The sequence below is a fragment of the Prenolepis imparis genome, unplaced genomic scaffold (assembly GCF_030444845.1).
Source record: "Prenolepis imparis isolate NDT839.2.m4 unplaced genomic scaffold, iyPreImpa1.0 SCAF_4, whole genome shotgun sequence".
Taxonomy (NCBI): domain Eukaryota; kingdom Metazoa; phylum Arthropoda; class Insecta; order Hymenoptera; family Formicidae; genus Prenolepis; species Prenolepis imparis.
The window spans coordinates 12,680,283-12,693,950 of NW_028141162.1; the positions used below are offsets into that span (position 1 = coordinate 12,680,283).

At 37.4% G+C, this 13,668-nt stretch overlaps 1 protein-coding gene and 1 long non-coding RNA gene across 6 annotated transcripts in view; one reads left to right on the top strand and one right to left on the bottom strand.

Annotated features, from left to right (window-relative positions):
• Positions 1-13,668, top strand: part of LOC145935078 (uncharacterized) — a 90,700-nt gene that overhangs the window by 9,025 nt on the left and 68,007 nt on the right. The window contains exon 1 of one of the 5 annotated variants that reach the window (XM_083036129.1): positions 10,592-12,462. The exons of 3 other annotated variants lie outside the window; for them this stretch is intronic. In XM_083036129.1, the coding sequence (XP_082892255.1) occupies positions 12,401-12,462 (62 nt within the window). In that variant the 5' untranslated portion in view covers positions 10,592-12,400. Of the gene's footprint in view, positions 1-10,591; positions 12,463-13,668 lie in introns of those variants that run through there. One more of the 5 variants, XM_083036130.1, reaches the window with a different exon arrangement.
• On the bottom strand, positions 6,959-10,551 carry LOC145935084 (uncharacterized). The gene is made up of 3 exons (XR_014425164.1): positions 10,283-10,551; positions 8,794-9,057; positions 6,959-7,335 (listed from the first exon to the last, which is right to left on the bottom strand). It is a non-coding gene; the product is annotated as an uncharacterized LOC145935084 (long non-coding RNA).

The following is a 13,668-nucleotide window of genomic DNA, read 5'->3' on the forward strand; positions in this document are numbered from 1 at the left end:
CTCGTCTTTGTTTCGAAATTACGCTACTAATTTTTCTCAAAGATGAACTTTTAAAGTTCACAGATTCCTCGAGTAATTGAAAATATAAGAACATTTTATCTGGAACTCTTTTAAATATGTTAATTGTCTAACATTCCATTTGAAAGAATTTCTCTGTGGCTCTTTCCTTCTTATTATACTTACAATTAGCATTTCATGTAGAACCCTATGCAGCTTTTTTCTTTCTATCCCCCCTTCCTCCCCCATAAAGAAATAGTTACAAAATATGAAATAAAAAAAAAACATCTAAAACATGAAATATAAAAAACTTTTTTTGCAAAAATTTTTATGTTTTTTTTATTGTACTTATTCCTTAATAATAACTTTAGAAATTTGAGATCATATGACATTTAATAAAATATTAATAGTCTTTTAGATCGGTTTTACGCGATTTATCTTTAGCCTTTTTAAACAACTCAGGCTCTGTTACGCTTGGGCTGACATTCTCGATATTTTCGTAGCCTCCAGGTCCTAGAATGCAGTAGGTTGCCCTTTTATTTATAGGAACCGACGGTGTCAACGGCCCAGACGATTTGCTTGCCGAGCTTGTCTCTAAGCTCGTCTCAAAAGAGATTCACGATTATTTGTAGAAATAAGGAAACAGAAAGTCTTTTTTATCGCGAAATCTTCGGTCTTACTCAGCATGAATTTTATTGAGAGATGCCGGATCTCCATGGACTTTCATTTGAACACAAGTCGCGAAAATTTACATAATTACATAATTTCAGTTTAAATTGCAGTTTCCATTTTATTAAAACGCACGATAATTTTTTAAAAATAATTTACAATACACGCGCGTTCTATGATAAAAGTAATATAAGACAAAATTTTATTCCTTCACATTTATATTCTCCTTTATCATATTCTTTAGAATTCTAAATTTTGTCTTATGATTTCCAATGATGTTTCATTCTGTATAATATGTACATACATCTATGAATCGGCCGCCTATGAGCACGCGTCGCAGATTTCGAAACGGCGCAATTTTTAACCGATGACGACGCCAAGTTAGATAACCGAAGTTGCATAGCGAAAAGTCATTCTGCTTGCCAGAATGTCATCAGGAGGCCTCGCGAACGATTAGTCTGTAATCGGTCTCGTCGACAGGACGATCATTTTCTCTGTAAACGATCGGCGCGAGTATCATGGGCGAAGTGTACTCCATCTTGCGCGTAATTGAGGGATGGACCCAGAATAACGTGGATCCGAAGACTGTCCGAAGTTGTTCGAAAAGCGAAACTGTAGATCGCGAAATCAAATCTGTCGATCGATCCTGTGACAGCTTCCTCGTCGACGAGCCGGTCCTTCGCGATCTTCTGCGCGGTATATCCACGGAGCACGATCTCTTTGAGGTCGCGTGCACGATCAATCGGCTAGTCTTTTTCTACGTCATCGTAAGATGGATCAATCTCGAGCTGTGGATTCTCTTGGGCGGCAGCTCCTAGGCTACATAACAAATTCGTGGCAAAAAAAAAATTGCGCAAAGAATTTTGGAAAAAATGCAGAGCGTTTTTCGTCGTTGGATCGTTAGAGAAATGTTCTCGAATAGCTTCAAATAGATGAGAGAATCCGTGGAATAAAATTAAAACCTCCGTGTCTTGAATAGTTGACTAGGATAAATTAATAATAATTGTGAGTCAGCTTAATTGCGAATGTGTTTTAATCGAGTCATATAAATGAGATTTATGAATGCATTCATTTAGAAGTGCTGTGCTGGTATCTCGAAAATCAGTTTTGCCATTATGATATACCACAAGTTTTTTTTCATCTTGCTATTCGTCGATGCTTTTTGTATAATTGAAAATAATTCTGAATTACGTGAATTATTTTTGTCGAGAAATAAATATGTACATATTTATCTGGAGATTTTAATGTAATATCTTTTACCTTTATTTTGCTATATGTAGAATGCTTTCTAGATTTTATGAGACATGTTTATTTTTAGAAAAATATTTTTATGCAAGAGAGATATTGAAATGTTTTTAAATGAAAGATTTATCTTGTTATATATTTATACATGGGCAAAACGCATTAAATTATGCATCTGTTTTTACAAATTTTAAATAAAGTAACTGCAACTATATCAAAGGAGTAAAAGAATGCAATGTTATGTGTATAACAAATAAGAAATTTTCTGAATTTAGGAGGAAAAACTTGTAAAAACTTTATATGTAATAGTTGATAGAAACGGGAAAAAATATATAAAGCATTTATTAATTATTAACATTAGAAAAGATAATAGAAAGTTGTGTGCGTATATGTGATATTTTCAACAAACTTATATTTTTAAGAATGAAGCTGCGCGCGTTAATAATTGCATTACGGTCACATGATTTTTGGCATATGTATATTATGTAATGAGGGTAATGCTATAAATAATTTGTTGCAACATGCTTTTTACTCGAACGTATACGCGTGAATTTCTTCGGCACTTGAATATATTTTTATCTGTTATGGGGCAGAACTCGCCATTAAATTTGCCTCAAGTTAACGCGAAAAAAAGTATGCGATTCTCGGACAAATGACGCGGTCTTATTTTCGTATGTCTGACAATTTTCCAGGGACGTTCCTTCCATAAATTTTCGCGTACCTCGAAACGTAGATTCTCAGATCAAGTCCCATATGCAATGAGATTTACGAAGAAGACAGATATTTTTAACTATGATGAACAAAATCTAACGGATTTATAAATAACAATATTTTTTTTAATGCAAAATTATTAGCAAGAGAAACGCATTTTTGAGCACTTCTATCATAGAAGTACGGCGCGATTTATCTAAAAAAAAGTAAAGATCGCGAATTTGCCTTTGGCATTCGTTGTTCACAAATAAGTTTGTCCACTAGATCAATATCTATAGTTTGAGAACAATACCTGATACTGCTTTACGAAAACTTGTTCCGGAAATATTGATCGACCATTTGCACACCATTGTGTAATATATAATGGAGCTTTTATTCATGGACATAATAACAGGAAATACAGACAATGTCGGATGTAATATCACCTATAACATGATATTTTAATATCATCAAAATTGTTGCGAGAATATAGTAATACAATTATACTAAAACTAATTTTGTTTCTTTTTTAAATTAAAAATTTTATAATTTATTCGAGAGAGCCGAATATATTCCATATAGGCTGTATGAATAGTTTTATTTATTTAGATTAGAGACCACTTTACCTTTTCATAATTCCATCCAAGATACATTTGATATCGCACATTGTTCATAGACTATATTTACAAGCAAAATAATGAATCTACGATGATATGCAGTACTAGTAGTATAACTACGCGAATTCGGTTCAAACCGAGAAGTGTAAATTTATATAATGCGAAATACGAGATTGTCATACCCGATAACTAGCGAACGTCATTTCCATATTACATTACATGGTTCAATTACAGTGTAGTGATATATATCCATCCGAAATTACACGTCGAAATCACGAGGCGCCGGGATTCGTTATCGTTTGAAGGTTGAGTTTCGCAGAAGCGCGCGGAATTAATACGTATATCATTTATACCCTCCATTGTATCGTCCTTTTGCGCTCGCAAAGTTCACAGACCGAACGCGTTTTGAACCCAAGTCGACTATGATGACGATGACTTACGCTTCAGATCCTCGTGTGGGATCGTCGTGTGAGATCTATGGGATGACTCAGCGCTCAGAAAATGCGAAGGGGCTACATGCAAAGCTTTGTCCCGCACGGTGGGAAAACGCGTGCAGTGCTTCTGTTGTGCGTTTTGCCTCGCTTTAAAGCGACGATGTGTGACGCGTGTTATAGCCGGTTTAACTCACCGTTGGCGTCTCATTAGAGCGAATAATTCCTCCTCTACGCTCGTTTGAAAGATGCAGCGATGTCCCAGTCGTTATTTAAACAGAGTTTATTTAAACTACAATAGTCTTGCGTCTTGTATCGCGAAAGTATCTCCGTCAGTTTTTCCCCACTGGGGAGAAATGCTGAATATGCTTTCCTTCTCTTTATTTAATTCCAAAATCGGCAAAAAACTTTATTGTCCGCTGCATTAATTTTTGTAAACTTTTTTTGTCTAGCTGAACTGTGTTTTATATTCGTCATATTATTTCTTTTATGCATCAGATCTTTCGTTCTTTATTTGCCTCGCGAATTATCCTGTAATAAATGACGTATGTCACAGTCGAGCGTTAACCTTGTGTAAAAACAATTTGCACAGAGTCTAATTCGAGTCTAACAGCATTCCGGAGTGTCTCGCTGGGAGATGGCCTATTTCTAGAATCTGTCACGTCCTGAGTCTTGAAACTTACGCGATTTAATTTTCAATTCATCCTCGATGTGTCATTTATAGTATTACTGCGACACACGTAGATATCTTATTCCTAGAGTTCATTAAATACGAAACCGACTTTCTGACATCGTATCTCGAAACGTTATATTTTCCTAATTTAATAATATTTGATAATTTTCTGTTAATTGGATAATACATAGTTGTGTATCTATATGAAAACTTAATATCTTACTTTTAATAAATTAAGTTTTCAATACAGAAAATGATAATGTTTTATTCGTATCTTAAAGTCAGGCGAGTCATTTAAAAAAAAATTTTTTTATTTCGACTACAAATAAAGTTATTGTTATTATTATAATATTATATAAACAAAGTATCATTTTCTCAAATTATCATTTTCTATATTAATAAAATTTAATTTGCTAAAAATAGGATAAATTCTCACATAAATTGGTCTATATGCTTGTTATACAATATAGATATTTATAATTATTATATCATATATAAATAGGAGCTTTCTGCATCTTGCAACAATGAAGTGCTAATCTAATGGATTATTATTATTATTATTATTTATAATTATGGACAATTATTATTAATAATTAATTTTATGAAAACAATTTATTCAATTACTCTTTTATTCATAAATTAAAATTAATAATGAGGTCGATATATAAATTTAATCGGATATGAAATTGCGTCGATCGGCGACATTATATAGAAAGGATCGTGTCGGTGACATGCCGTACCTCGCGTGACCAGATATCTCCTCCAACTTTTGGATAATTTACAGCTGCCGCGAGAGTGTTCCGAGTCGAAGGTTCAAGGATACTGCGGGGAAGCGTCGTGTTGGCGCACCGTAAAAAATCTCGTAACGTTAGATCGTACGTCGTGAAAAAAAGATAGACAACGAGTGAGAATTATCAGGGCGACTCAGGCGGTCTGGCGCAATAATTTTCACTTCGGTGACGCGCAGTATCGAGATAAGTAGCGAATCGTTTGATAAGAGAGACGCTCGGCTTGCTCCGATTTTAATTCCGTTCTCTTCTCGTGAAACATCGATTATTTTACGGATATATTAACGAGAGAAACGGCGCGAAAGCGAATTATCAGTACCGTGGAATAGTATTTTAATTCTCGGACCGTGATCTCGTTTTAATTCACACTCGTCCGGCCGACTTGTTCGCGACTTTTCTCCTTAATCCGCCCTTTCGTTTCTCTTGAAGTTTCTTACTTTGCTATCCTAATATTTTGATAGATAGCTCTTTAACGCAGCGTGTATTTTTAACGTACATTAAGAAACGAACTTTTGTTTACGTTCGCAGTGCTCGGGATCATTGTTTTCCATGAGTTATGACATTCCATTTTCATTTATTATCAGAGCAATCGCGTGAGAAACTGAAAATGGCGAACACATTATATTCATTGCTACTATTTATTTTCGCATATTTTCCGGGACGCCTTCTACAAACAACTTCACATTCATTCTTTTATGACATGTGTTTTTTTAATGCTCAAAGCTTCTTTCTCGAAGTAAGATTGATTCAGTTCACGTCACGGAGTTATAAAAAGGCAGCAAAGCGCTTCTAATTTTGATAAAACGGTGTCGATATGGATCTCTGTACTAATGAACTATTATCAATCAAGCGTCAAGACAGACCGTGCACTTATTTTGGGCTTGTGCTATTTTTCTCCTCATCTTGTCGCATTTAATGGAATATAATGGCTATTAATCTCGAGAGAATAAGTTAAACATTAGCTCTGCTCTTAAAGTTGAAAATTTATTTTATATCGAGATGAAAGAACCGCGAAAGATTCTCACAATAGTTACTTAACTATTATTAAGATAGTATTTATTGCGGTCTTTGTAAAGTAAGAAGATCGATGTCGTTATATTGTGCACTTCCAGCTATTAAAAAATATTTTTAATCTTATTGCATCTCTATATATATTCGATATTTTAAATAAAATATAAAGATAAATACATTTTTTTTTGCATTTTTTCGCGTGTATTAAGTTAAACATTCTAAGATTGCAATGTAATAGAATTTTTGCTAGTTAGAACCATCTTTATCAGTAAATTCAACTATCTTGGGGGGGGGGGGTATGATGGTTTACGTTAAACTCACGCTATCTCCGTCGACCATCAGCTGTACTTTATGAACATACTGCATTGATGCACTTTGCAGCTCTCGAAAGTCACTCGACGCGATCACGCTTCATATCGTTTCGTGGCTGCAAGCTTCGGTTATGAAGCAGATTTCGGTAGATGAAATTAAGCTCGTAGATCCACTTCCTCGGGCATTAATTAGTTCGTTCTAACATACACGGAAAAGCAATCTTTCAAGTATGACTTGGGAATTCAGCGTTGATACGTGATATAATTTAAAAATGGTTCATTTCAAATTCTATATATTTTTTAATAACCCGCGATTATTATATTAATTTTAGAATATGATTGCTCGATTGTTAAAAATATTACTCGTACATAAACTCATTTTTATATGAAATTCCAGGCTCTTATTCGATTCGCATAGTCTCTCACAAATTTTTTTTATTCTTCGGCATTTTAAATCGTAAAAAAAAAATGAGGAAAGGAAACAAATTGTCTATCATTGTCTTGAATTTGTGGAAAAAAAGATTCGAGTTTAATTTCTTCAGGAAGATTATTAATTTACATTTTTAAAAATATTTATATTAAATGTTGTACTCGTTAGAAAGAACGTAACAAAATAAAGATACTTTTTAATCGTGCGCAAGTAGGACGTCGGATGCCTCACGCTTATGCTCCAGCGAGCGGATGATAATTATCATAATGCGCTCGCACTACTTCCTGCCGCTACTCGCTCGGCGATACACGGTCGCGCAGGCTGCAACTGCAGTCTCGTCCTTGTGCATCTCGGTCATGACGTAGCGCACAAAGCTCGATCGAACATCCGAACACCCACACGTCCGAGCGAGAAAAGTTTTCGTCCATCAGGAATTTTTGCGAGTTATTTCAACTGCCCGCAGATTTTGTGAACGCCTTGAACAAATTGCAGTAAATTAGAAAATTAGATAATATAAATGTGTATCAAAGTGCTAAATTTTGATATTATATCTGATAAAAAATTCTCCTAATTTTCTAAACGATGGAAATCGTTTATTATACAAAAGAACATTATATTATGGAACGGCTCTTTAATTTATTAAATCTACGATTCGTTTATTTTAAAGATTCACGGTATCTTTAGTTGCTAGCTTAAGCAAAGCAGCTCTTGCGCTCGACTGATGATACCGTGCTTTGCTAAGACTAACGATGAAAGATTTACGTGTCTCGAATAGATGTGGCTAAAACGATGAGTGTTGAATTTATTTTGAGTTGACCTACACTCGCAGAGTTCTCTGTAACTCCATCGTGTCTCTCGTTCGTGCTTTCTTCCGAGATCTTTCTTTCCAAAAATTATAAGAAAAGTGTCACTGTAATCTCGATCTATAATAATTTAGTTGACTCAGAAATCCCTACGCAGCGTCGTCATTATTAAAAAATTACTAATGATAGCTCGCGTTTTCAAACACTTTTAATATCATGTTTTTTATTTATCGAATCGAACCGAAATTTATTAGGACGCGTTCTTAATAGTTTTTAAATTAAACTTGTTCAGATACGGTATGTATAATGATGCATTTGCTACATGGATAACATAAATATATTGCGCTTGTAATATCGTCCCTTGGGAGCTCGGTTTACTCGTATCATCAACCTCAGCCTCAGTTGTGGCATAATTAATAGCTTCATCCTGCTTGTGCAAGTTGGCGAACGCACATTAAAGCAAGAAATAGTGGTGCTAGGTTTACGAAGCTCGATACTTGTTATCGCAAATCTATCGCGAGACTTCGAAAACGTACACGAGAAATGTATATATGTGTATCCGATAAATTGTTAATTACCAATCATTATCACCACTTAATTTTGTGTGTTACTGATATAATATGAGTAACAGGCGATGCACAACAAGTTTTGGAATAAACATATGCGCGAGAGAAATGAATTTAGTTTAAAAAAGAAATTAAAGAGTATTTGAGATAAAATATAGTTTAATATGTCAAATGCGCATTCGCGACATTCAACTGCAGAGAGAAGAAAATTGAAAAGAGGAATAATAGGATTTCAGTGAATTCCGGGTCTTTGAGAGGATCTGGAGATAGCTTCGCCGTGCAACGCACAATCTCGTGTTCACGCTCCGTTTCCTATCCAAGTATGTTTAAAGCGTTAAGCGATTCCTTTGCACATCGGTATTTTCGAGTTTTACTGCGTCGAATTTAATGAGCCGCCGTAAATGAATTAATAGGCCACCTTAATTAATCTATTAATAATTTAATTGATCGAAATAATTGCTTTAATTATATATACGGTATCGAGCAGCCTGGTATACATAACAGTTCATGTACCTACGTGTTACGGGGCAGGCAAAGCAGTCGATTACCCTTTATCTCAATTTACCCGTGATTTTTCCGCCTCTCCTTTTTTTAGCCCCATCGTGTCTCGGAGCCTTTTTCCAATCCTCTGGAGCCTCTTATCGATCCGCAATCCACCCATTTGGAAATATCTTGGGGGATAGGTCAAACGCTTCGGCAGATAGTATGTCGAGAGATTGAAAATAATAGGGTGACGTCGGATATCTGACGGATTCTACATCGTTGCGTCATAGATTCGCGTCTGCCTCCGATTTAGCTTGGTCCGTGCGATCTTGTGCGGTCACGTTATCTGCGGCGAAAAAATTTCGATAGGATAATCCATTAAAAACAACGGAAGTGCCAATATATTTCGATCGATAACCTAATTAAAATAATCGACTTAAAAAGCATAATGCCTCTCTCTCTCTCTCTCTCTGCGAAAAGTTACATTTTTGAAATATTAACCGGATCTTTGCAATACTTTTAAAAGCTTCTATAAAGACATTTCGAGTTCACTGCGATATACGAGAGCCATATTTAACTTTTAAGGATTGAGAAATATTGGAGAGATAAAAGCAAAATTAAAAGGTCAACAAATTTCACGAAATATTAACTTGAAATGCTTTTAATGACATTTTTATTTTTTCTCGCGAAATAATAACAAATAAATTATAAGGTATACGAACTGTGCAAAAATACAATAAAATAAAAAGTATAAAATCTCTCTCAATATTATATTTTCTATTTTTTTATTGTATTGTTCTATAATTGAAAGTACGCAAAAAATTTGATCATTGTTTTTGCAATATCGCGCCTTTGTTTAATTTACAAACAGATTTTAAATAATGAACCACCCTGACGTCTAGATGATGACGTCATCAGAACATCAATTCTTTCTGCATTGCAGAGCAATGCTCATTCATTGTCGATGAGCTCGGACATAAAGTAAGTTATGTCCGGCACGGATGAAATAATAAGTATCGAGAAATAGCGTTAGCACCGACGAAGTTACCGCGGATGCCTTTTATATTTTCATCCCACGGGCGCAACTTATTTTCATTCAAACGCCGTGGACGCGGTATATCAGCATTTCCATGCATGTATGAAAGCTTTGCGACCGACAGTTGCTATTCTACAGCAAACAGGTGTTCACTTATTCCGGTGACGTCGTTGTTGCATCCGTAAACCCAGTATACTCGCATTATTATGTCCGGGATGTATGGGAGGGGTTTGATCACGTACTAATGTCCGCGCTCGTAAACCGTTTTACGAGTGTAATACACGTCGGTGTATACCTACCTTCCGATAACATCAATAATTTCTTACGCAAAATTATTAATAAACGATAAAGCCGAAATTAATTTACATATTTTCGCATATATCTTTCCCTTATAATAGATCATTAACGTAAAAATTACATCGCGAGATGAGATACTGCGTGATGTACCCATAGTCATACCCGAACGTTATTTTAGGACACGTAGGGCTAAAATCGACGCGTTCCGAAATACCTGACCGGGAACACGATGACGTACCCCGTTTGCGGTTCACGCTCGTCTCCGTTCTCGCCGCTTTATCTAGTGTGTGACACGTGTTCCTCGGAGGTTCGGAGGTCGAAGCGGTCGGTGGCGACGAGAGGGTTGAAGGTATCAACCCTCATGGTACGCGGCACTGCGACACAGCTTTGCTGCGCCGCGGGGGTGGTGACGGCGATGATGACGACGACGCTGGGTGGCGGCGGCGGTTGTGGCGCGGCGAGGAGATGGTATAGCGGCAGCAGTAGCGGCGTCAGAGCCACGTCGCCCGGCATCGCATCCTCTCGTCGGATTCAGTCGGCTGCCAGGCGCGACGCGAGCTAGTTGTGTAGTCCCGGTGTGTAAAAGCCTTGCCTGCCAGTCTTCTTCGCTGCACTTCGGCCGCGGTCGGTCGATCCCGTTCTCTCAGGGCTCTCCTCTTCTCTCTTCCCTTTCCCTCCTCTCTCCTGCGTGTGCGCGCGATCGTTACTCTGGTGAGAGAACGTCCGCGAGCGCCGTGGACCAGCGGCAGGTGAAAAGCCGGATGATAGTTGGTACAGTTTCCGGAGAGACGACACGAGACGGGATAACACGTTCGACGTGCTGTCATCGCGCGGCTATTGCAACGACGCGATCGCCGAATAACGACCCGAATATCGGAAATACGCGTTGACGTTTCAGCGGCGTGGGTAGAGAAATTGTGTGCTCTGCAGTGCCCTCAATAGGGATAGACAGATATCCCGCGAGACATTGAGAGAGTATTCCGTGAGAGGTTTGAATGATAGTTGTATAATAGTTTGAAGAACATCTCGTATCGCGCATCGAGAGCGAAAGAGAGACCTTGAAGAGGCTTTGGAATTAATCGAGGAAGCATAATTATTGCGCTCTCCGTTAACGAAATCTAGACTGATTGTGAGATAAGTCGGCAGCGCGATTGTTTCGCGAACAGCAAGTTCAAATAGCGATTTTAAGCAGGATTTCGCGTAAAAATTAAGGCGTTCGAATTGAATAAAAAATACACAACATTCTAATAGTGACGAAAATTCAATTTGAGATAAAACGATACGGAGATAGAAAATTTATAATTACAACTTAAAGCAGGACAACTTGAACGAAGCGATATCGAGATAAGCAGCAAGACATATTTAAGCTTCGAAACTGATCAAGACCGGCTAATCTCCGATATTCAACAGGACAAATTAGTGGCGCGGATTAATTGTGCAGATAGCAGTTCCAAGTTATGATCGCCGGTGGAATAGGAGAGCGAAATTAAAAGATAGTTTATTTTTCGAGCGGATCGAGGGGCAGCATGCTCTCGAACAGCAACGCGTATTCAACACGAGACAAGAAATAAACACAAGTCGGAGCAAAATTAGCTGACGCGATAACGAAACAGGCGTCGGAATTAAATACTCCAGATTCTGGATATTTGTAAATTTTATTTATCCGGCACGAGATCGACGCACATCCGCGCTGCGTGTAGAGCCCACCTATCCAGTACACAAGGCGAGACGAGTCTCACAACAGCAGCGAACGCGATCAAGCCGGTCGTTGCACTTCGCCTGCTCACTTTGGTAAATCTCCTCCGGGGGACGCCTCCTCGCAATATACCGTTATTACCACGATCAGACGTGGCCTCCGCCTCTCGTGTGTCTTCTCGCAACAACTGTCCCACATCAGTTGCAAGCAGACCATCTCCATTCTGCTTTCCGATTTAAACGAGGACGTTTCGAGTGTTTATTTTTCGTAGGAACGTCGCGGATTAAAAGGACGTGTCCAGAGATACTATATTATCGTCCTAGAACTTTGTTTACAACGAAGCGGCGTTAAATTGTCGCGCGAACAGATTACAATTAGACCGGTATCAAGTCGGTGATAGGCCGAGCGGATAGGAAGAGGCGTGTGCGATTTCGATTGTTTTCGAAAACGCGCGTAGATTCCAATCGAGTGGAAAAAGTGCCAATTGTCGCGTGGAAGGAAAAGGCTAGTCGAGCGATACGCGAGAAAATTTCAACCATTGTTATGCGCACGCTGACCGAAGCGATGAAGCATCGCGCGATCAGCTGACTAGTCGAGCTATTCGGCGGCCGGACCGCTGATAAGGACACTTTCCGGGACAAGCAGTCCGCTTGCTCTGTCATGACATTTGGCACGCCGTTTCACACCGAGAAGTCGCAGTTAGCCAGCGAGAATTCCACTCGGTATGTATTTATTTGCTCGCATTCTCACAACAATGTATATCCGTGCCGTTCGATCTGATTTCTGAAGCGAGATCTCGATTCGGAGCAAGTATCAAATCTATTTTCTCTCGATGAATTGCATCGAACTACATCGTCAATTTATATTCTTTATTATATTTTATTCTTTAATATTATTGTCTTATTTTTTTTACTGTGCACTGGTCTTTTTTTTCGATTTGTAATTTTTATGCAGTATATATGTTAAACACAAATATAATTTGATTCGACGTAATTTGCAAGAATAATAGCAGGGAGTTAATGTTATATTTTTCTTATGTTTAATTGTGCAATTTTGTATAATTTTAATTGACGAGAATGTAAGTTATGTGCGGTTACACGTGTATGCAGTGTTGCTGCAGCTTCTTACAAAAAGTCACAAGTTCGCGATCTTGATAATTATTGACGTTTACATAACATTTTAAAGACTCTCGCTTTTATATTGCGAAAAAAATAACATTATTCTTTGTAGTCAGCATTATTCACTGACTGAAAAAAAATACTAATTGTAAGCTGTCATTCGTCTTTCTTAAACATTTATTTTAAGATATCGATATACAGAATCGATATACAGAACTTAGAGATATCAGACTGAGTTTGGATAATTGAATTATTTATTCTTACACAATACAATATAAATAACCCACGTAAATAATTTACGTAAGTAATCGTCTCTCAAATGCTTTTTATATCGTTTGAGAATTTATATGCTTCTTTTTTATTATTATATAAAAAATCTCTTATTAAATTAAATTTTTATATTGTCACAATTATTGGCCATTATTTTTTTTGTAAAAAAGATCCGAGAAAAGTGATCATAAAGCATACTTTATTTTGTCCTTTGCGCGCAAAAGCATGACTAGCATCTCGATAGAATTATATACGTAGCCACGTGCGAATCCACGCGAGAAGAAAAAGATGAGCATTGCCAAGCACGTAGTACATATGTGTTGCGAGCGGTGAGTAAGAAAAGAAGCGAACGCACGAGGAGGAATGCGAACGAGAAACCCGCGCAATTCCCGTGCGACGTTATATATTAACGCTCTTTGTTGGCGCACCTCGATGTATAGCGCGGCCATGACGTTACTTTTTCGCGGTTACGTGAAACTTACCACCATCTCTGAGGGAATGATAAGTTTACTCATAAAGAAAGGATCAGTCGGACGGGAA